This window comes from Conger conger, chromosome 1, assembly GCF_963514075.1.
Source record: "Conger conger chromosome 1, fConCon1.1, whole genome shotgun sequence".
In the NCBI taxonomy this organism is placed as follows: Eukaryota; Metazoa; Chordata; class Actinopteri; order Anguilliformes; family Congridae; genus Conger; species Conger conger.
In genome coordinates, this window is record NC_083760.1 from 2,283,794 (window position 1) to 2,307,864 (window position 24,071).

Consider the following 24,071-nt stretch of genomic DNA (forward strand, 5'->3'; position numbering starts at 1 on the left):
AGGGTGCAAAGTATTGGCTCCTCCTACAACAAAAGCTGTGGCCTGCCAGCCAGTAAAACAATAGCCTAACTTAATAGCCTAGCTTACCTGAGAGAAACAAACACCTAACCCAGTTTCACTGAATCTAAATAAACACCACTTGTAATAGCTAACAAACAAACAAGTACACAACAGAACACTATAATGACAACTAAACTGAATTTAGAATCAGCAAGCAAACAAATAATACTTAACGAATCCAGGAGAAAATGCAACCAACCCACTGCAGAACAATAATGCACACTGTTCACATTCGCGATGATCCCCAGGCCTTTTTGGATTATGTTCTATGGACAGATGAGTCACAAATGCTGCTATGTTATTATGTTTTGCCAAAAATGAAGGAACTGCAGCCTACACAATCAGGTATCAATTGTCCCTTGTTCTTGTTCATTATATTAGCTGACTATTAAGGACTAATATTAGAACTAATGTTCCTATAATAAATTGCTTGTGGATTTTTGTTTTATACATTATGAACCATAGTAATATCTGTGGTGTTATTGGTCAAAAGTAATCTTTGTTAGGAAAATGCTAAATATATACTATTATACGAAACTAAACCACAGTTGCTTATACTGTCATTAGTTTCATTCAGCCGATATTAATCTCTATGCGCATATCCTGACATAGCCATTTCAGTAAAACAAGAAAATGAAATAATAACAATAATCCAGCTATTACTACTATTAGCACCATATTTTATAACATTCACGGTTTAACTTTTATGCTGTGACATTACCAATACTGCGCCTTTAAACCCAGAAACAACAGCTCACTCCCAACTTCACTAGTCTAACGTTGTTCTCCCTGCTGAGCCACGTGGCTATGCTAACATTATGTCTACTGATGTTTTTCTCAGAGAGGGTGGACTTGATCTTGGAATCACAGAACACCATGAGTGTCCAGCTGCAACAGGTGGTGCGACCTGAAACCCCAAGTGATGTCTACATCCCAGCGGGCCTGAGTGGAGCAGACCATACCCCAGAACAGACACAGCAGGTAAATGCTTTTCTATGCGAGCACAAAGAGGTGTTCTCCATGTCTGCCCATGACTGTGTACAGGCCAATGCTGTGTTTCACCCAATCTCCACAGGGCAGGTACCACTGACAAACCCAACCAAATCTCTACCAGGAGGTGCGTACATTGATCCAAGGCATGTTGGAGGCAGGAGTGATCCGCAAGACCACCAGCTCTTGGGCATCACCCATAGTCTCAGTGCCCAATAAAGACGGCACTTTAAGATCTTGCATAGATTATCGTAAACTCAACAGTGTAACCTCCAAATATGCCTTCCCCTGGCCCCGCGATAGAAGAGTCTTGCACTCTGCTGTCGAAGGGCAGGTTCTTTTCCAACCTCACCAGTGGATACTGGCTGGTGCCATCACACCACAGTGACTTTTACAAAGCCCACAGGGCTCTATGAGTTTAGTAGAATGATGTTTGGGTTGAGTAATGCCCCTGCCACTTTTCAGAGGCTTATGCAGTCACATCCGGGCGATCAGAACTTCCAGTCTCTTTTGATCTATGTTTCTGATATTATTGTGTTTAATTGTATCATTAAATCAATTGGCTAGAGCCAATAAAACATTTGAGAAAAGCCTGGGCATATGCACACATTTAGTAAAATAACAGTGCTGTGCTTTTTGAAGAGAGTTAGAGAACTGCAAGACTATCTTTTCAGGAAATTAATAAATATATAAATAGTCCATTTTCATTTTCAAGTCCTTCTTTGAAGATCTTTCTGCACCATATTTTTTTCTAGCTTTACCCTCATTCCACATTCTCTGTTCACATTCCACAAGGTCATCTGTGATATACTGCCTTATGCATAATTTCAGCAAATGCTTCTCAGGCCTCTCACTGCTGCCTCATGCATCATTTCAGCAAATGCTTCTCAGGCCTCTCACTGCTGCTGCTGCAAAGCTAGGTGATCCGGTTTCACTGGAGGAAGTATACCGTTGGATTCACACCTTGGACGCCATAAATAAAGGGAGGTCACCAGATAGACATGGCATGTGATGGCAAACATTCTCTGTTTGTGTTGGCTGAGTCCTTTTTGGTGTACTGATGCTGCCTTGTTCAGTAAACTTCCTGGTGAGAGTCATTATCTGTGGGGAGTGGCAGGCCTGCCAAAAGGATTTATAGCACATTTAGTAATCATTAATGACACTCACATTGCCTTTATATAGGGAATGGAGAAATAGAAAGCCACAACACATGCAACCTGTGTGAGGTCAATATGTAACGTTATTAAGGAAATGTTGTGATAAATTGCATACCTTTTTGTTTTGAATGTGATACAACACTGTTCTTTGATATTTATTTCTGAACTCATTCAGGGGAGTCAGTGATGCTATTCACAAGCTCTATATTTGCTGCTGCTAAACTGTTCTACAGCCACTGAGCCACAAACATCCCTACTTCATGTTACAGCCCAGAATTGTACAATTTCAACTTTCTTACACACTATTGTGCCATGTGCTGGAATACAGTATATTACATTATTGGCATTTTGGGTCTTATCCAGAGCGGCGTACAGTTGATTAGACTAAGCAGGAGACAATCCTCCCCTGGAGCAATGCAGGGTTAAGGGCCTTGCTCAATGGCCAAAGGCTCTGCAGATCTTATTGTGGCTACACTGGGATTAGAACCACTGACCTTGCGGGTCCCAGTCATGTACTTTAACCACTACGCTAAAGGCCGCCCTGTATACTCTAATGTTTAACTTTTCAGTCAATGTTTAAAACTTAAACATTTACAGTGTACCCTCTGATGTATTGATTATAATCACTTGATATCTTGTCCCCACAGTAATTTGGATTATTATAAAGATTCCTTTATCAAGTTGCATTGGCGGAATGTTGCTTTTGACATGTACGTCTGACCCCAAAGGACATGTCATCACCTAATCATCACATCACTCCAAATTAAGGCAGAAACCAGAAATGTTTTTATGATTTATTGTGGACATGTTGCTTGACATTTTGGAAGGATCAAATATATTATCATTAAGATATTAATGAAAGTATACAATCAGTGAGCCCCTTATTAGGTATTTATCATACTTATTCTTTAGACTTATTAAGTCTTCTGCTGCTGTAGCCTATCCATTTAAGATTTGACGCATTGTGTGTTCAGAGATGTAAAGTGTGGGCATGTCTGTACTCTGGTCTGTACTGCAGAGTTAAAGTGTGGGCAGGTCTGTACTCTGGTCTGTACTGCAGAGTTAAAGTGTGGGCAGGTCTGTACTCTGGTCTGTACTGCAGAGTTAAAGTGTGGGCAGGTCTGTACTCTGGTCTGTACTGCAGAGTTAAAGTGTGAGCAGGTCTGTACTCTGGTCTGTACTGCAGAGTTAAAGTGTGGGCAGGTCTGTACTCTGGTCTGTACTGCAGAGTTAAAGTGTGGGCAGGTCTGTCCTCTGATCTGTACTGCAGAGTTTTCAGTGTTTTCCAGCCTTATTATTCCACTCTGTCATTCCAGCTGAAAACTCTGATTCATTGTCCACACTGCTACACTGCTACAGGACAAGTTACCAATCGTCTTCAAATAACACCAACATTTCTACAGGTGATGTATGTAGAATAGTCATTAGCAAGGTCTTCTGTGATATATGACCTTATGCATCATTTTGGCAAATACTTCTATGCTAGGTGATCTGGTTTTCATTGGAGGAAGTATACAGTTGGATTCACACCTTGAATAAAGGGAGATCACCTGATAGATATGGCATGTGATGCCATCTGAACTTTTCACAAGATGGGGGCATGTCAATTTTTCAGAATGTTTCAGAGGCAAACATTCTCTGTTTGTCCTGGTTGGTGTGCTGTATGTTGAACGTCTTGGTCCAGTCTTCCTGCTGAGAGTCTTTATCTGTGGCAAGTGGCTGGCCAGACAAATGGACCCAGCGATGACTCATCCAGGAAGTCACACAAGATCCCAGAAGAACATCCAAAGACCTGCAGGCCTCTGTAGCCTCAGCTAAGGCCAGTGTTCTTGACTCCACAATTAGAAATAGACTGGGCAAAATGGTCTTCATGGGAGAGAAGCAAAAGACCGAAAGAAACCTAAATGCTCAGTTCACATTCGCAAACAGAGCGCCTGGATGATCCCGAGGCCTTTTTGGATTATGTTCTATGGACAAATGCTGCTATGTTATTATGTTTTGCCAAAAATGAAGGAACTGCAGCCTACACAATCAGGTATCAATTGTCCCTTGTTCTTGTTCATTATATTAGCTGACTATTAAGGACTAATATTAGAACTAATGTTCCTATAATAAATTGCTTGTGGATTTTTGTTTTATACATTATGAACCATAGTAATATCTGTGGTGTTATTGGTCAAAAGTGATCTTTGTTAGAAAAGTTGTAAAACTTCCCCCCCCCCCCCAAAAAAACCAAAATAACACATTCAAATGGTACTTAATCAAGAGGGTAATCAAGGCAGTCCATCTTACCTAAACATAGGTACCACCATGAATAACAATTTCTAATGCAAACAATGTCCTGTTATTTTTCTGAATTTGCATATACTCAAAGTTCAATTGAAGACTTAAACAAATATCTCCTTGCCGCGGGTTGTATACGGTTGGATTAAAGGATTAAAATAATGCAAGTTATTCAAAGTTGAACTGAACAAATATTATATCTGCCAAAGTTTTGATACACAATGGGTCAACATATCGCCTTTATAATGAGCACAGACCACACACCGATATCATAGTCTCTGCTGAGATCAAGGTAAGCTTTCGCCTATGTGTCATTTATGGGGCTTCCGTTATGTGACTTCCATTTGATCTGGATTTTCAAGTTATTAATGTGATATGAATTTATGCAGGTTTGGAAAAATCGTCCAGTATACTATCTTGCACTGCTCAAAGTCGAGTTTAAATGACATATTCCCAAGTGCCCAGTTTCCTGGGTATCTGATGGAAACATCATATTTGTAGACGATTAAGTTTAAAATGAAAATATTTTCTCATTAGAACATGGAATGCTAAATGAGTTTCAGAATGGTTTTAGAAATATACATAGCATTGTTGCCGCTATAATCAAGGGTTCCTACGATATGACCAATGCTCCTGACTGAAATGAATACTGTGCTGCAGTATTCTGAGACCTACCTGAAGCTTTTAACACAGCTGACCATTTGGTTATGATACAGAGGCTGGGTAATCTTTCGTAACCCCTGAAGTCTCACCGGTCTCGGGTTGCCCCGGTGGTATTCATTCCCTTTTTCAGGGCACAATTTTCAATCACTATGGTAACAGGATATACTGTTGGAAAGCATTAAAACTCACAGTTCTATCACTAGATGCCATTGCTTTAGCGACAATGGTTCCTTATTTTGCAACATGTGGGTGGTAAAACAAGTGTGGGGGGACCTCACCTTCTCTGCATTTTGGAAATCCACATACTACAAGAAATAAGGTAATGTCAATGTCCTTTTCCAGCAGACCAAATGCATAATAGTTTCTCATTCTAAAAATGTGCTTGGAGAGACACTCATATAATATCATTGTTGTTTGTTTCACCTTTGTATACTTCTAAAAAAGTACTTGTAGAAATTTTATTATCTATGCATTGTATTGGCTCTCACGAACATGCCCAACTACAACCATTTGTAACGTACTTGCAGAGAAATTTGTTACCCCCATCCATGTGTAAGATATGTGTAATTCAGTATAACTCCAACTCATCAAAGAACAGACTACCGGCATGTTATTGAAGTGATGACTAATTTAGCGAATAGTCAATTTATTTATAATTTGTTAGGCTTGCATAAAACAACACAGCATTTTTTCACCTGCGTAACATTTCAAATACACTCAATATTTTGGATTGAATATTTCTGAGATGTTCCATGTTCGTGAGCATCTACATATATTCTCGAAATATTTAATTATTATTCAGAATACTTATAAATAAAGAGCCAGCCAGCCTTTGAATACTAAGTAGCATGTGACATTCTGGAATGTGTTTGACTTGTTTATGGGGGTTGACAAAAATCAATGGACCTCATTGAATATATCCGTTATATTATATCGTCAAGGTATTATTGTGATTATAGGAAGAAGCAGGAAAAAGGAAAGGTTTGTCCAAACTTTTGACAAACCTTTTTTGCCACCTAAAATTGTACTCCCAGGGAGCAATATATAATTAATTTGTACCTTTTTTGCTTGGAAAACATATCAATGTGTACCCAAAGACCACATTACTGTACTTTGAGGGTACATTTGGGAAATTTGATCCTTGAAGAACAAAAATGTACCTCCAGTGCAGTGTGTTTGTTTTGGATTTATTTGAGTCTTTTATTGATGTTGTTCATGTTGATCTGCCAAATGCCAAATGTAATGTAATGATTGTTTTTGTCATACAGGAAAGAATGATGAAGTCCGGAAAAGTCTTCCTCGCTGTGCTCTATCTCCTGCTGTACAGCAGCTTCTCAACTGCCAATCTCGACCCAGATGTTGTAGATCAAGTGGAGAAGGGTATCAGCACCACTGTTGAATTGTCAGAAATCCTGAATGAGCTGGTAGAGTGGGCTTCAAAAGCCGAAAAAGGGGGAAAGATTATCCAGAAAGCCATTGGCATCTTTGGCAAGCTTGGGAAGATTGCAGCTAATCTAGGTCCTCTTGGAGCAGTGGTGGGTTTAATCTTTGCTTTTATTCCAAAAGAGGACCCATTGTTAGAGTTCATGAAGGTCCAGTTTTCAGAGGTCAACAGGAAACTGGACTCCATGGCACTGCAAATAAACACTCTGGGAAAGGAAATTGAATGGGCAGCATATGCCAGCGCCTACTCCCGTGACGAGAACAACATAAAGAATGCCTGGATTAAACTGAGAGAGTTCATAGACCATGCTGCTGAAGCAAAGACAAAAGAGGAGAAGATGAGAGTGGCTGAAAGATTTGTCACTTTCTACGAGACAACTGGAACAGAGAGCAGTGTTTTTAACTTTCACAGATACCTGACTGAGAACAACCCAACCAGCCTGAATCAGAACCTTTTAGTTCTTGTCACTCAAAAGTCTAAAGGGGATTTTAAGACCCTTGTGCAATTCACTTCATATTTTACTTCCCTGATGGTCACTGGCCTGCAGCTGAATCTGTATTATTATGCCTTAAAGGGATATGATGGTAAGCTTAAAGCGAAAGAGGCAGTCACACAGCTATCCAACATCCAAGAAAAGATACAGGACGTCTTGATTGAGTGCACAGACAACTTTGAGGTGTGGGCAGAGAAGGATGTCCAGCAAATAGGGACCAATCCTTTGCCAGATAATATAAATCTTGCCTACAGGATCAAGAAGCATTTGGACAAGAAGTTCAACTGGTTTGAGTGGACAGTCATTGTACATGAGAAAAAAGATGGAGAAGAGAGGACTAATGGAAACTCCATTAAAGTTATCGCTCAAGACAAAGTAGTGATACACCTCCTACACAGGGAGAAAGGGTTCACTGTAAAAGGGGGCATTAAAACCGCAATGAAACAGGAATGGAATAGAAATGGAAAACTCTGTGCAAACAAAATTTCCAAGTGGCCCATTATTTTTTCAAGTGTCGCTATGAAGCATGTAGAATACATTCATGAGCCTTCAGATTATGATCAAACAGTCGATAATGAGTTAGTGAAACTAGAATGTCCAATGACGATGATGATTCTATCTGGACATGTGCAATACACAGGCTACACAACATTTACAATATATTTAAGGAGTCAGAAACTTGTTGAAAACCGTCCTTGTTCTGATGTGAACTGTAACAATGGTAAATGTAGACAAATTAAGGACACGTCAGGTGGAATCTGTAAGTGTGAGAAAATGTTCTATGGCCCAACCTGTGAGGGAAGTGTACAGAATGACATTGACTTTGCAGCCGTGGAGAGTGAGCTCATTGGTATCACTTTCCAGCCTGTGCCAGACTTGACTGCTATTTATTTTGATCTTCGGGAAATGAAAGAATATATAGGAGCCCAGCTGGACAACCTACGGCAAGACATCCAGTGGACACACATATTCGTTAAATACGATACTGTCATTAAGAAATTCACATATTTGGCAAAAGTGCACAATTTTCTTAAAAAGGAAAGAATGTCACAGGATAAGTATGTCTTAGAGGTCAAAACCATTTTTACTGAAGGCACCACATTCCCTTTCATGCTGCACAAGTTTGATCTGATGATGCAGGGAAAAGGCTTTGGAGATAAAGCAAATATCCTGGACATTCTTCGGCAATTACTACTCACAGAATCAGCTGATCATTCAAATCCTATAACAGCATGCTCTAAATCCTACAGTGAGAGAATTGATTATTTTGTTCGCATTATGTTTGCTATGGAGCAGGAAGCTGTCTTAGGCTGGCAGAAATATTTGTTGATCAAACACAAGTCACAAAAGCCAGTGACTCCAGAAGAACTGCAGCTTGGCCCTAAAGCTGTACAAAATATGGTACACAGACGTGCACATATGAGGTCCAATGAATATGTGATCAATTTGTTTAAAGAGTATATATCTCAGCAGTGGAGGCTGTTCAACAGGAATGGCTGTGGCCCACTCAAGGCAGAGCTCCTCTCCAACAGTTACTGTGAGAAGCCCTATCACAGCACAGACCAGCAGGAGGTCCCACTATCATGCCAGAATGATTACCAGCCCTTTCCAGAGACGGAGCAGTGCTCTAAAGGAAAATGGAGAGTCCTTCCTGTCTGCTACGCTCATCCTGAGAGGGGGAGCACCGTGTGTACACCTGAGAAAGGAGCTACAGTCTGTACATCCTCCTGTCATGGGGGTTGGGCCTCCGCCAAAGGGCAGACCAGTGACACCTACCGATGCACCCAGCAGCCCTGTCCTTCATTCACTCCCCCAGCTTGTGACAGATGTATCAAGGACAGTGCGTGTGGACAAAGTGAGGTCTGCCGCAATGGTGAATGTGTGGACGGATGCAGTGTGTTTCGCTGTGGGGTAAATGCACAATGTTCCACCACAAACCACGTCCGGAGCTGTTCCTGCGTGAGTCCTTGGGTTCTGTGGGAAGGACATGATGCACACTCACAGGGATGCCGCTACCAGAACCTGAGATGGGTTCCTCGTTCCCAGAATGATGGTATTCCACAACGTACGTATCTTAATCAGGGTGCATCAGGGTTGAGTTTTTGAGGATATTATTGTTGTAAAATTTCACTACAAAGAGCTGTCAAGTAAGCATTCAAAGACCTCACTATAGCAAAGTCATAGCACCTAATAGATGTTCATGAATTCTCCCTATAACCTACTTGGATACTCTTTACTATAGGGGGTGTCAATGATGCATTCATAAAACCACAGTTAGCACAGTCATAGCACCTTTATAGATGTTCATGAATCCTTAAGTAAATTAATACGTACAGTCCTGTGATTCTATGAATGCTTCAATGACACCCCCCTATAGTAACACATTACACTAAGTTTGTAGTGAAAATAATAATTAGCATAGACTTGAAGGTTAAACACTCCACATGGTGGTCAAGCATTATTCAGTGCCAACATTATGTAAAGTAAGACCCTTTTGAAGTCAATGGCCCGGTTACCTAATCTTGGCCCTGAAATCCAAATGTGGACCCACTTTTATCTTCATGTTGGTAATTAACAGACAAATGAATGTACTTGATGGGCTCCTAGGTAAGAGGAGAGCAGACAATCTGCCCTTCAGGACCATGAAGCCCTGTGCACTATATTGATGAGATCACAGGCAGCACTAAGCATGAATGTAAATCCTCAATGACAGCTCATCAGCTTGATAGAAATGAGTGAGAGTTCTCCGTTTGCTGTCCTTTGACAGATACTGTGAAATCTCGAACCGAACACCATATTTGTCGAGCTAGAGGCCCAGATGGTGGATGGCATGGAGGATGGATCTGGATCCATAGTGTCAACACCTGCAATTATGAATATGATTGGAAGGAGAGGAGGGCTACCAGTTTTCAGGTATGTTGTGAGCGTATATGTGAGTGTATGTATGTGTGAGTGTGTGTATGTGTGACTGTATGCGTGAGTGTGTGTATGTGTGTGTGAGTTTATGTGTATGTATTTGTGTGTGCGTATGTTTGTGAATGTATGTGCTTTTTCTCTTGATTGTTACTCTGTTTTGGTCATCATCAGCAGCCATGATAATGATAACAATAACAAAAACAATAAGAAATTCAACTACAATAAATATTTTCACCTCACTAGTGTTGGTCTTGTTGCAGACTAGATTGGCTAGTTTCCAAAAGCTTGTTAAGTCAGGTTAAGGGCGCATGTACATTTCAGATTTTCTCAGGGGTTATAAAATCGGGAGCTTGGATGGCGTCTCACACTTGGAGGGGTCTGATCGTGACAACCGTAAACCAGTGGTCACCAACCCTGTTCCTGGCAATCTACCATCCTGTAGATTTTCATTTCAACCCTAATTTGGCATAATTAATATCAGCTGAACAGGATCTCTAGCTAATGAATGAAGTTGGTTACCCCTGGCATAGACTATATGGGCTCTGGAACTGATCTGAAAAACATAAACGGAGTCGGCAATGGGAATCAAAACACAGAATCTGCTCACAGGGCCTCTCACACCTGACAAATTCAAGTCAAGCCACGTCAAACAAACAATCCAGAGCCTGTCAGCCAGTTGGATCAAATCAGAATGATATCTCACACCCACAGAGTAGCAATGTTGAGAAATTCTTTGGTCCCGATCTGAAAAGAACAATCAGTATCCCGCAAGTCATATAATGTACAGTACGCCTGCCCTAAGTCAGTGACTTCTAATGTCGATGGGACGCTAAGGAAATAGTCTACAATTGTCTACGATGTCATCACTGTGTGACTGTATGAGGCCTGATGTCATCACTGTGAGACTGTATGAGGCCTGTTAGTGAGGGGCTGATGTCATCACTGTGTGACTGTATAAGGTCTGATGTCATCACTGTGTGACTGTAAGAGGGTTGTTTCTGCAGGTGCTGGTGGACCCCTGTGGGAGCAGCGGAGTGCAGTGGTTGAGTGGAGGGATATACCACAACACTGTAGAGATTGGCCAGGCTATTTCATGGCCCTGGATTACATACCTGGTGTGCAGGTGAGTCTTCGTACAGCTTTAATATTGGTTTCAGTCACAGGTGGACGATAACACAGCAGCTTTCACAAACTGCAAACGTATGAAGGGAGTCCACATGCACACGCACACATGCAGTTACTTACTTGCTTAAGGTAACCTGTTGTGTCTGAGGTTGACCCCTACTGCTTGTTATGGGTTGGCTTGTGACTGTAAAGTCTGATGTGGGATGCACACTGCTTGCCACAGACAGTGCACATGAAAACCTACCGTGTTCTGTCAGTTGCAGCCATGGTTTCAAAGCCTCCTTTGCTTCTTCACCAAGTACTTTTCAGCCTGTTTTCCTTTACCCCGTCATGAGATGACCTACACCAACTGGTCCAGTCAGAGGTAATTTTCTCCAGTGCATCAGCGTCTAGTCCACACTTCTGGAGGGAGCTCTTCAGTTGGTCTTTGTAGCGTTTCTTTTGTCCACCAGCAGAGAGATGACCCAGTCTCATGTGTCTGTCAAGGATTCTCTGGGGCAGGTGGTGCTGTGGTATTCTGATGGTGGCCAAACCATCTCAGCTGGTGGTCCACCATGGTAGCTTTGACACTTCTGCTGTTGTTAGTCGGACGATCTGAGATGCAGGACACTTTCAAAATGTGCTAAAGCCATTTCACATGTAATATGTACAGACCTGTGGCCTGAAACACTGCGACTTTGCTGGTAAGGTACAGGTTGCTGATCTGATCCCTGAGGCGTCCAAAGGAGGATGAGGCCTGTTTGATCTGGTTCTGGATGTCCAGGTAGATGTTGCAGTGAGAGGATGCCCCCAAGGTATTTGAAGTGTGGAGAGTCAGAGATGGGGAAGATGGGATGTTCAATTGGGATACCACATGACCAAGGGCAGAGGACTTCTGTTTTGTGGATGTTAACAGACAGCCCCATTCTGCTGTATGCTCTCACCGCTGCTGTAAGAGTGGGGTGTCATCAGCATATTATAGCTCAAATATGCATGCATGCATGAGTTTTGTGGTCGTATGAAACCTCCTGATATCAAAGAGGTTCCTGTCCAGCCGGAAGTCAAGGTTCCCCCAATCCCTACTCCCCCCGTCCCTGTGCAGGAGTTGTGACAGAGGAGAAAGATGTTAAAGAGCACACAACCTTGTCTAACGCCGGTGCCAACACTGAACGGCTCTGACTCGTCTCCCTATCATCACCGTGGCACTTATTCCCACATGGACCGGCTGCAAGATGTTCACAAACTCCCTGGGGCAGCCACGGTGCAGGAGGACTTTCCAGAGAAGGTCACGGTGAACAGCGTCAGGCTTTTCAGAGGTCCACAAAGGTCATGAACAGACCTTCTTTTTGTTCCAGTTACTTTTCCTACAGCTGGCGTGCAGTGAAGATCATGTCCACAGTGCTTCTGTTCTTTCTGACACCACACTGGGGTGCTGGGAGAATATCCTCAGTGATGTTCTCAATGAGTCTGCAAAACATGACCTTCACCAGGACTTTGTTGTACGTCACTCTGGATAAGAGCATCAAATGCCATTAATGTAATGTAAAAGAGAAGACTTACAGACAGGGCTGCTTCCCTGTTCACCATATGGGCAAGCCAGTGGCAGCAAGCTGTAAGCTAGAGGGTACTAGACACATCACAAAACCCTGTGGGGTCCCTCCCCACTCACACACTACACACACACAATAACTTATTGTGGGAGCGGTTTCACATTTGACTTTTAATAACTGTTTTTCTGTTTCTAGTCAGAAGAGCAATCCAGGCATTCCAGGAAAACTCTTTCGAACGAGGCATGGACTGATGTGTCACTACGGCTATAGAGACAGCGGGAAACGTGACAGCAATTTCTACTCTCTTGTGAAGAAACAATGTATTTAAACTTGTTGAATCCTTATTTTTTTTCTTTCCAAAGCAGTCAATTATAGATATTAGTTATTAGTAATTGAGAAAAAAATGATTTGTGTTATCCGGCATTGTGCAGCATAGATTGTGTCACATAATTTTTTAATCATTAGAGATATGTTTTAATTGAATCTTTAAAAAAAAATTTTTTTTATTTAGGCTATAAAATATTTCAAAAATCATAATAAATTAATTTACCAATTACTGTCTGTGTAAGACTGCTTAGCTTGTTTTAACAAAATCTGTCTAGTCTAATCTTATTCTTATCAATGAATCTACTGTATCTATTATGTATGGGAATAAACATGCAAGGCAAAAGTCTGCAGGGATGTGAATATATTATTTGATGGATGGCATCTCGATGACATTGTTAGGCTTAATTTGGATATTAAAAATGACAAAACACCATTACACCGTTACCATGAAGTCTAGGCTTATTTTCCCACCCTTTGAAATATCGGTGACACCCATTTTGCTGAGGAGCGCTGATGCTGTGCGCAAATGGAAAACCAAAAGGAAGCAGGCGGATGAGAATGATAGCCGGTTTACTGATTGCCTACATGGACGCGCTTGCAACAGGAGAAATCTCTGGAATCTGGCAGATCTCAGCTAGCACATTGCAACGTTTGTGAAACAAGCCCCTGGCCACCAGTTAACACAGTAAACAAAGCATACAATACAAAATAAAGTAGTAAGTAAGAAGTAAAATGAAGTGCAATAAAAGTTATAGGTCTTCAGTATACAACAGTACCAGCGGATCTGGGAGGGAAGATGAGGTTTGAGATATTCTGCCCATGTTGGCGAGAGGCGAACCTCCTACCTGACTGGGACCTGGGGAGAGGAGAGAGGACAGGGATGGGAAGGAAACACATGGAGGGAACTAGGGAGGACAAGAGGAATACTACGTAGTGAAATGAGGGCAGGCAGCGAAAACAAAAACACTCATCAGGCTCTCAGACAGCCTGGATGGACATCCGTAGATAGACATTTGTATACTGCATATCAGTAACAGGAGCACACATCATGCATAAGACTGTTAACATTTCAGTAAAGCTGGAGCTTTGACTGAAGATCATTCCAACAAAGCACTGCAAAGCACTCAAATGCCTTTTTTAAATCAAAAAACTGTTCTGATTCCAGGGACTTTTATATGAACACAGGACTGTGATCTTAAACAGTAGTGAATATTTGGAGGGTGGCCAAGTAAGAGAGCAGTTTACCAATAATTAAATGTAAATAAACGTTTATCGGTCTTCTGGTAGCTAATGAATTTCTGGTACAGAACACAGTGGTGAGTTAATGATCTGGAGGTTATAAAAATGTTGGCTGAACACCTGCTGAACAACTCTTTCAACCCTGATCAATCCTTGATTCATGTCGCTTTCCAGCTAACTCATCCTTAGCCCATAACACAAAGCACAGCTGGGTATGGGTGCGGTTTTAATAAAAAATGCACAATGCTTAGCACGGTGAAAATAAGTGGTTTGACTGTTTCTGAGTGAATTTACTGGTGAGTTAAGTACCCCTTATGAAGCTGTTCTAGAAGCTCTCCAAAAGGACATGTTTGATTACAATACATGATTTGTTTTTTTGGGTTCCAGAGGGTCCCTCCCTCAATGTTGGTGCCATTTGGATTTTGTGGAAAACATACTACATTTTACTTCGTTGAGCTTTCTAGTCCTAACCCAGCAAAAATGAAATGCCGGCCAATTTTTCATAGATCAAAATGACAGACACTCTAAAGAACTCTGAATGTACAATCCTACGAATATCAATAGTATCCACTGGTGAGGTCGAGGGTGGAAAAGAACCTGGCCTTCGAGAGCAGAGTGCAAGACTCTTCTATCGCGGGGCCAGGGGAAGGCATATTTGGAGGTTACACTGTTGAGTTTATGATAATCTATGCAAGACCTTAAAGTGCCATCTTTATTGGGCACTGAGACTATGGGTGATGCCCAAGAGCTGGTGGTCTTGCAGATCACTCCTGCCTCCAACATGCCTTGGATCAATGTACGCACCTCCTGGTAGAGATTTGGTTGGGTTTGTCAGTGGTGCCTGCCCTGTGGAGATTGGGTGAAACACAGCATCGGCCTGTACACAGTTATGGGCAGACATGGAGAACACCTCTTTGTGCTCGCATAGAAAAGCATTTACCTGCTGTGTCTGTTCTGGGGTATGGTCTGCTCCACTCAGGCCCGCTGGGATGTAGACATCACTTGGGGTTTCAGGTCGCACAACCTGTTGCAGCTGGACATTATTTTCATGTGTTGTTGCAGAATACAATGAAATATGAGCACCTGGATATCACAAAGTGTCATTATTCAAGTGTGCAACAATAACTCGGGACAAGCAGGCAACCTTTTGATGCCGTTTCAGGTATACTGGCACTGTACCCAGAGTGTTCAGCCTCTCTGGCACCCTACCACCCTCAGCGTGGACCACAGCCCTGGCCACTAGTCAGGAACAGTCTTGCTTGGCTTGATCAGACAATGGCTCCACCAGGTCCAGGTACAAGTGTCCTCCAGCGCCCCCCCAAACCCTTCCCATGAATACTACTTCCTGCTTAGGTGGGGCAATGATATTGTACAGTGCACACACATACCCCACTTCACCATCTGATTGGGTAAACCTGGAGGCAGGCAGATAGCCAGCGCTTCTCTGCACGCTTGCTGGCCCACTGGGTTGGCGTGGAGGGCTAGTCCGGTCTTTAACTTGTCATCCTCCAGCTGCCTCGGATAATATTCTCTACCAAGAGGCCTGGTGTCTGTAGGAGACAATGATCTTTCACAATAATAATGCCACATTTTGGAAGTAGAGTGGTGCCAGTGCCCAGATTTACCTCCATACAGCCAACGAGGAGCCTGTTGGCCATCGGCTGCCTTTAGCCTTGGAGGCCGGCTCCCTGCTCACCAAATAATTGACGGAATGTGCTTTGCTTGAGCATGGAGACTTGTGAGCCTGTGTGAAGGATAAAGGGACTATCTTCTCCTGACATCATTACCTTGACAACTGGCCAGTCTCCACTGAGGCCTCTCTGCACACATGGTAAAAGGTCGGCGTTTATGTAGCACCTTTATCCAAAGCGCTGTACAACTGATGATCCTCATTCACACACACACACTCACACAACAACAGCGATTGGCTGCCATGCAAGGCACCGACCAGCTCATCAGGAGCATTTTAGTGTTAGGTGACTTCCTCAGGGACACTTCAACACACCTAGGGTGGGATGGAACCAGTAACCCTCCGACTGGCAGCCAACAGATCTTAGCCAATGTCGCCTGTCGCCCTCATCTGTGGCCTCTGGCAGAGGGGATTAGTAGTTTAAAGGCGGCTGAGAAGAAGGCTGATTTCTCCGTCGTGGGCAAAAGCGCTGAATGTGTCCAGAGGTTTGACACTGGTTATGAAATTGGCCTTCCTTGCTCAACTGACTGGAAATCGGTCACTGAGGGAGGGGGACGGGTGCTCTGACTAGGCCCCTGATAAACACATCAGCACAAACTTCCTTGGTAATCTGGACGAAATGAAGATGTTGCCTCATTGTTCATGCATTTTTTTTGCATTGATGGATCATCATACACCCCACTTGCACAAATATTTGTCCTCAGTTTCAGATCTGTAGGGAGTGCACTCCCATTCTGGGGTATTTAAGAGGCTTCATTCTGGGTACGTCTGCACTGGAGACCAAATAACTACCAACGATCTACCTGTGAACCTGCTGCCTTACTGACAGGTGAGTTTACAGAATAGATCTACCTGCAGATCCACCTGAAAAGCTCTCTATTAGCAATCTGACCAAAATTAATGATGAAGCTTTTGAAAGCTTTCAACCATTTAATTGAACATTAGCTGTGCTCAGTTTCACTGTTTATTTCTCTGAGAAAATGTAGCCATGACGCAATGTTGTATCCTATGTTTATAAATTGCTTAACCCTAAATGGGGTAACCCGTGATCTTCACATTGAATTCATCTCTTTGTAAAAAAATATTTTATATGTTCAAGAGTTATGTTCCTTCAAGGGTCTCATCATTGGTGGTTCATGCTGGCTATCTGGTTACCTAAGCTAAGTTAGCTAGCACACATTACCTTCATAATGCTTTGCATTGGAAGAAAAATCTGTTGCGTCAAATTAACTAAATAAAATAAATTAAATTGAGGATGCACCATGTAGAGCCACATGTCAACTCAATATTTGTTTGAAGATTTGACTTGTGAAATGTACATTTTCCCCAGTATACTTCCAAAATGTACTTGGTCTCTGCTCAATAATCTCTCCCCTCTTTTCCAGGATGAAGGTGATAATCTTACTTGTTCAGATCGTGGCACTTTCAGCCGTCAAGTCATGCTCAGTTCCTCCAGGATTTACAGAAGGTACACTTCACCCCATGCACATGCACTGCCATGGAAATCACCTGTGCATGAAAGTGTACAGGTGTTTCGCTGAAAAATCTTCATCAATCTTTATCCATATCTATTTGGATCAGTTGTCTGAAATTAATGTTCCGAGTGAGATAAAAAAATTGGTGTTTGGAAGTGTTGACCAAAGGCAAATGTTTTTACCACTTGAATATAATTACAATTCAATTCAGATACTATTGCCACTGACATGATTTAACTGAAGTAATATCAGACCTTGTGGAATTTAACTTCATGTTATTGGTTCACTAAACGTTTAAGCATGAAAGCCAGCTTCACATATCAGACTCATATTATGCCTGACAAACCTTTCCCTCCAACTCATAAACCCAATGAGCCAAAGTGATCCGATGGCCAGTGACTTACAGCCTCTGCCGTGGAGAAATTGGCTGAACACCCAAAGGCATGATGGGTAATTTCACAGTACTGCTGCAGTTGCACAGGACACAGTTAGTCCAGGGTGCTAATAAAGTAACAGCATTTTACAGCCATGTTGGCTCAGTTGTGTTCATTTCCCCCTGCAGAGAACGTGGCTTTACGCGGCAAGGCCACTCAATCAGGGCTTCTACCAGGCCCTGTGGCAGCGTTCAGCCTGGCAGCCAATGCCATTGATGGAAACCAAGAACCTGATTTCTACCATGCGTCCTGTGCCCACACCTCATTCAGCCCCAACTCCTGGTGGAGGGTGGACCTGCTGAAGTCCTACTTAATCACCTCCGTCACCATCACCAACAGAGGAGACTGCTGTGGAGACAGGATCAGTGGAGCTCAGATCCTTATCGGCGACTCCCTGGAGAACAACGGCATCAATAATGCACGGTCAGTAGCCATCTTTACACGCAGAGCCTCATATTCACAAACACTTTTTTGAAATGCCTGGTCATAATGTCCTTCTCACCTCTGCAATGCCCTCTTTCTATTTGGGGCAGAGCAGATAAGTGTGTCCTTCAGAGAGAGAGAGGGTGCTGCCAACAGCACAGAATACAGACCTGCCCACACTTTAACTCTGCAGTACAGACCAGAGTACAGACCTGCCCACACTTTAACTCTGCAGTACAGACCAGAGGACAGACCTGCCCACACTTTAACTCTGCAGTACAGACCAGAGTACAGACCTGCCCACACTTTAACTCTGCAGTACAGACCAGAGGACAGACCTGCCCACACTTTAACTCTGCAGTACAGACCAGAGTACAGACCAGCTCACACTGACAGATCATTTCCATTACCAGCCCATCCGCACAATAAGCTTCCCCCTCATCACACGCTAGCTACTGTAACCGAGGCAGCATCATGTTCATAGTTAGAACTCTTAATAATTAGACAATTATTATTCAAAATAAGCCACTTAGCAACTTTTTTCTGTTCCCTCTTGCAGGTGCAGCAAGATTGAATCTATGAGAGCAGGAGAGACTAAAACCTTTCCCTGTCCCGGGCTAATGCTGGGACGCTACGTGACGGTGCACCTTCCAGGAAAGAACTACCTTCATCTCTGTGAAGTGGAAGTGAACGCTTTGCTTCCTCCCGCTAACTTGTGTGGCTGATACCACATTTAAGGCTGGTCACTTTAGCCCGGTGTAGTCTGTAAGAAATTGGCTAAAGAAATCAATCTTGGGATCAAGTTTTATTTCCTGCTTTTCATGTACGCAACACCTGCTGGAGTTCTACTCCTGTTCTTTCTTTAAGTCGATTTACTGTTTGATTTTCTTTGTAGCGCATCAAATAAAATCAAATGTAAAACATTGACTTGCATGTTGTGTGTGCGGATTAAACTCTTGGGTGCCCAGGGTTAAATCATCAGGAATTAGTGCTTGCACATTTCGAAACCGTTTTTCTTCACATGAAGAGAAATAAAGGGGAGATATAAATGTAGCTGATTAATCTTACAACACATTTATTAGAGGCACAGAGCTGTTTAGCCATATGAAAGACAAATCAAGATTACTAGGAGAGTGGCTAGTGTGCTCCTTTGAGATAAGGATCTCTCTCTGCTAACGTTCACGTAAGTTTGTGAACGCTAGCTAACGTTAACCAGCCGACTAATGTTACCCAGCTTTACGAACATTAACGTTAGTTGTCAACACTGGTATTAATCAATCTGATCTGGCTAGATTATACCTTGAATGAAGTGATCAGAATGCACCCTTCTGATTGGTGAAGGCAGGAAATCCCTCCAGTTTATTTTGGCAAGCCATAAATTCCTCCTGGCTTAGTTTAAGCTCCTCGAATCCTCTAATGACAGGTTACAATAGTCATGGAGAACAAGCTTGACTCCCACACCTGCACCTTACAGTACAATAAACTGGGTAGCACCTGGCACTGAATATGAAGCCAGAAGTAACATTTACTAAATGTCAGGCTTCAGAACAATCGAACCAGTAGCGAACTCTAAGTGTTTCCAATAGAAATATTGGCAGATGGGCAAGGACAGGCAAGGATCAGAAGGTGGCAAACAGGGAAGTAGAAGATAACACAGTATATAGTCAAAAGTCCTACACGAACCTCCACCTGTGAAGGATATAAGGTTGCTAAATGACTAATGTAATTATATCAAATTACAGGCTAAAAGTTGTGCAACCACTTACTACATTTAAGGGGCCCATTACGTTTTATCATGGTTGTTTGATACATTTTCCATTAAATTAATTAAGTAATATATATATTTTTTCACATGTGTCCTGTGTTTTTTCAGGTTCCCTTTGTCTAATATGACTTTTGGACTAAAGATGTAAAATATGCAATAATGGAGGACAACCTGGATGGGCGAAAACGACTTTTTCATAGCATTGCGCATCTATATAAATTATCGAATCCTTTTGACATTAATCTTTTGAAAGAGAAAAAAACAAAAAACATGTGGGTTTAGTATACTATTTTATGCAAGTATGGACATACTAATACCGTTTTGGCATTCTAAATTGTCAGCTAATTTCAGACGTAGCGCCAGAATAAATATTCAGGTAACGTTCAACTACACGCAGCAGGTTTAAACAGCAGATGGCGACATGCCATTTGAAACATTACAAAGATATTTCCGGGCACGAGGCCCAGAGTATTTCCTGGTCCACAGAAAGAGTAACGGTTGCTGATTGAACAGGGTTGAAATAAGAAGTTCCTGTTATAAAACGTTTTGATTGAGAATGGAAGTAATTTCTAACCAATGAATTACGTAATATTTTATCTCCGCCGGTTACAAAGAGAGAATTTACTGTCATGGTTACTACCCACATGTGTCTGCAGAAATACTAACATTTACTTAAATATGGTTACGGCTTAACCTGACTGACGTTTTATCCATGGTTTTATACTGGCAAAACTCCCAGTCAGCATCTTAAAATACCTTTTGAATTCCAAATCACAAGAAAACATTTCACTATTTCACATTTAAAATGAGTTTGCAACACTATGAGTATTTCATTATACGGAGGGTGAGAGACATGGACGTTAAATAATAACTTGCTAATAATTTAATTCCACTGTAGTAGTTCATGGTATACATCAGTGTAAAGGATTGTTAGTCCCCTAATGTTTACTGATCTTTAAGAGGAGGATAATTTGTCACTGAATGAAAGTCCTGGATTATCGCGAACATGATGTAGCATAAATGTTTATTAAAAAAAAAACCACAGCTACTGCTTCTATGTTTACACCACTGGTGATTAATGATGGTTCAGCTTGTGACTTTGCAAGTGAGCATGTCTCTAATTTTGGTTTAAGAAGTTTAAAAGGAAGTGAACATTGACTGAGTATCTGAGCTGAGGGTGAGTGTGGAAGGTTCTGGTCTTTGTGAGTTTGTGACACCAGTCTGCGGGGTTGGTCTTAGACTCGCTCTCTCCCACACTGAAAGCACCATGCCTGGGGTCCTGTTCATGTGACGTCCTCCCCGGGTAGTATCCACGAACATGAACACAGGGAGATGTTTTCAAAGGCAGAAAAGATGTAATATTCTTCCATCTCGCCGCAGATGACACCCAACTTTTCTCACTCATAATTATAGTATCCCAGCATGACGCTGCATTAGCTAATAATGATAATAATAATAACATATAATCATACATTCCATCCTTTTATCAAATTCAAACACAATTCATATCTTAGATGGCCGTAATTAATTGTAGTGTAGCCCCAGTTTACAAACAATGTAACACACTATAACCAGACGGTAGGTAATTTGTGTCTTGTAGAAAGCAGAGGTTGCCACATCATTGGCTGAGAGTGCATGAATCTGGCACTGATATGGTCATTCCATGACAGAAAGGCTCAACGACATGCTTTTATTTGTACATTGCAGTTTAATAAGGCTCAAGCAACTACCATAGTTAATAAAGGAGGTTGCTACTGAGATCAAGGTTCAAACATTTACATAGGTTTCAATTTTTTTTTTTTTTTTGCCATAGATGCTTTAAATGCTACTCTAAAAAAACTATGTTGTTGGTTTCTGCTCTTGATGAGGGTAGACTGCAGCACCCTCTATACCTTTGTGTGAGCGTATTTCTACGATGATATTTCACTTTAGCTCGTGCCAAAGAACCTGCAAACTGGCCGACTATAACAGGACACAGAATGATGGTGTAATGTTTCCTGCCGTGGCCGGGGCTCTCCTGCTCCTGTGGCGTGTCCGGCGTGGACAGTTTAAAGTTTTCTCGGTTGTAAACATCAGGGTGCCGCCGGCACTCATCGACACGCAACTCCCCTTCTCTGACCCCCCTCCCCCTCCGCCTGCCTCTGCTCTTAACCAATGTGATGAACATGCTCCCCCTCCGCCTGCCTCTGCTCTTAACCTATGTGATGAACATGGGAGAGGGGCCCTGTGAGTCAACACACACCCACCACAGAATGTCTCACGCAGAACGTCTGCCGCAGAACATCTGATGCAGAACGTCTGATGAAGAACATCTGATGCAGAACGTCAGCATTCTGTCTTCCAGCTGCTCTCACTGCTCTCTGTCCCAAACACACACACACACACACACACACACACCATATACATGTACACACACACACACACACACACACACCATATACATGTACACACACACACACATCATATACATACACACACACACTGCTCTCTGTCCCAAACACACACACACCATATACATGTACACATGTACACACACACACCATATACATGTACACACACACACACACCATATACATGTACACACACACACACACCATATACATGTACACAAACACACACACTCACTGTTCTCTGTCCCAAACACACACACACACACACACACCATATACATGTACACACACACACTCATGTTGTTTAGTTTATTTCTTGTTACGATTTATTTTCTCGTCATGTCTAGTTATGTTTCGTTACGATTATATTACCTTGTTATGTTGAATGGTTATCGTCTTAGTTTCGTTTTGTATTATGTTTTGATTTATGTTTATTGTTACGTTAACTGGTCGTTGTTTATGCATACACTTTTACATGTCTTTCCGCAAACCTTGCGTTCCGCCTTTTCTCTCTCGCTCCTTCTGTCATTCACTCCCTAATTGTTTCCATTTGTCTATTTACTAAAACGACTAACGCTAGATCAGGATTGGGTAGAAACTAACAAAACTAATCATGTGTTCATGTTACCTTACGTTTCTCGTGCATGTCATTTACTAATTTACTAATGCTAGGGCAGGATAGGTTTATTACTAACGATTACTAATCTCCTTGTTAAACTTGTCATCCATCGCACCTGTTTTCCATTTCCTTGCTACACTCTAACTAATTGTCTACACCTGTCTACACCCGCATTTATAGCCCAGTCGCGCAACTGTTCTTCGCGAAATTGTCTGCCTCTAGTTTTACTACGCAACGCTTGAGCATTATTTTCTGATTGATTCACGTTAAGATCCAAGCCTGTTTTACCGACCATCGTTATTGATTTCGGTTTCGTTGACCATTGTTTGTTTTTGACCACGTCCTCGCCTACCGTCTTTGTACTTTTGCCTCGCTGATTGTTTTATGGTTTCCGCATCGCCCTCGACTACGACTCTGCCTGCCGTCCGCCTGTACATCTGCCCCGCTGACGGCTCTCCTGCTACCGGACCTCCCTGCATGTTTACCGACTACGAGTTTGCCTCTTCCCTCGGCACCGTGCTGTTTGTTTGTTTAATATTTGTTTGGCTGGATCTACGTGTATGGACATTGCTTGTTGTGACTACGCTCCTGGGATTCGTCCCGAATAAAGCCCTGACGGGACTATCTAACCTTTGTTTCTGAGTCGTGCATTTTGGGTCCAACCCCCACGCACCCGTCTCAGTTTAGATTCACATCCCCGGGCGCTGGCTGTATTAAAGCCTGGGTCTTAAATTTGGGTCTGCTGTGTGGATGAACACCCAGAAGCCATGTTAACTTGCTGAGAGAATATTTTGCTGTTCCATAGAAACTACATTCCATTCCAAATATTGACTTTAATGTTGTATTTACATGAAACACAGGACAGTGTGTCTAATTAATGCCATATTAACATGTTATAAATTGCATATTATTCAAGGACATGTAAAATGGTAAGCGCCTTTATATAGCGCCTTTATCCAAAGCGCTGTACAATTGATGCTTCTCATTCACCCATTCATACACACACTCATACATCAACTACGATTGGCTGCCATGCAAGGCACCGACCA

General features: G+C 42.2%; 2 protein-coding genes across 3 annotated transcripts in view; both read left to right on the top strand.

Annotated features, from left to right (window-relative positions):
• Positions 1-19,080, top strand: part of LOC133123832 (fucolectin-1-like) — a 128,437-nt gene extending 109,357 nt beyond the window's left edge. The window contains exons 3-6 of one of the 2 annotated variants that reach the window (XM_061234450.1): positions 16,621-16,745; positions 17,302-17,384; positions 17,954-18,248; positions 18,808-19,080. In XM_061234450.1, coding sequence (XP_061090434.1) covers positions 17,303-17,384; positions 17,954-18,248; positions 18,808-18,973 — 543 coding nt within the window. In that variant the 5' untranslated portion in view covers positions 16,621-16,745; position 17,302 and the 3' untranslated portion in view covers positions 18,974-19,080. Of the gene's footprint in view, positions 1-16,582; positions 16,746-17,301; positions 17,385-17,953; positions 18,249-18,807 lie in introns of those variants that run through there. The other variant, XM_061234459.1, reaches the window with a different exon arrangement.
• On the top strand, positions 3,872-13,282 carry LOC133134014 (uncharacterized). The gene is made up of 6 exons (XM_061250368.1): positions 3,872-4,242; positions 6,422-8,034; positions 8,986-9,155; positions 9,858-10,003; positions 11,011-11,129; positions 12,856-13,282. The coding sequence occupies exons 2-6, from the start codon at positions 6,428-6,430 to the stop codon at positions 12,986-12,988; spliced, it is 2,175 nt and encodes a 724-aa protein (XP_061106352.1). The 5' UTR covers positions 3,872-4,242; positions 6,422-6,427; the 3' UTR covers positions 12,989-13,282.
• Positions 19,081-24,071: the final 4,991 nt, after the last annotated feature.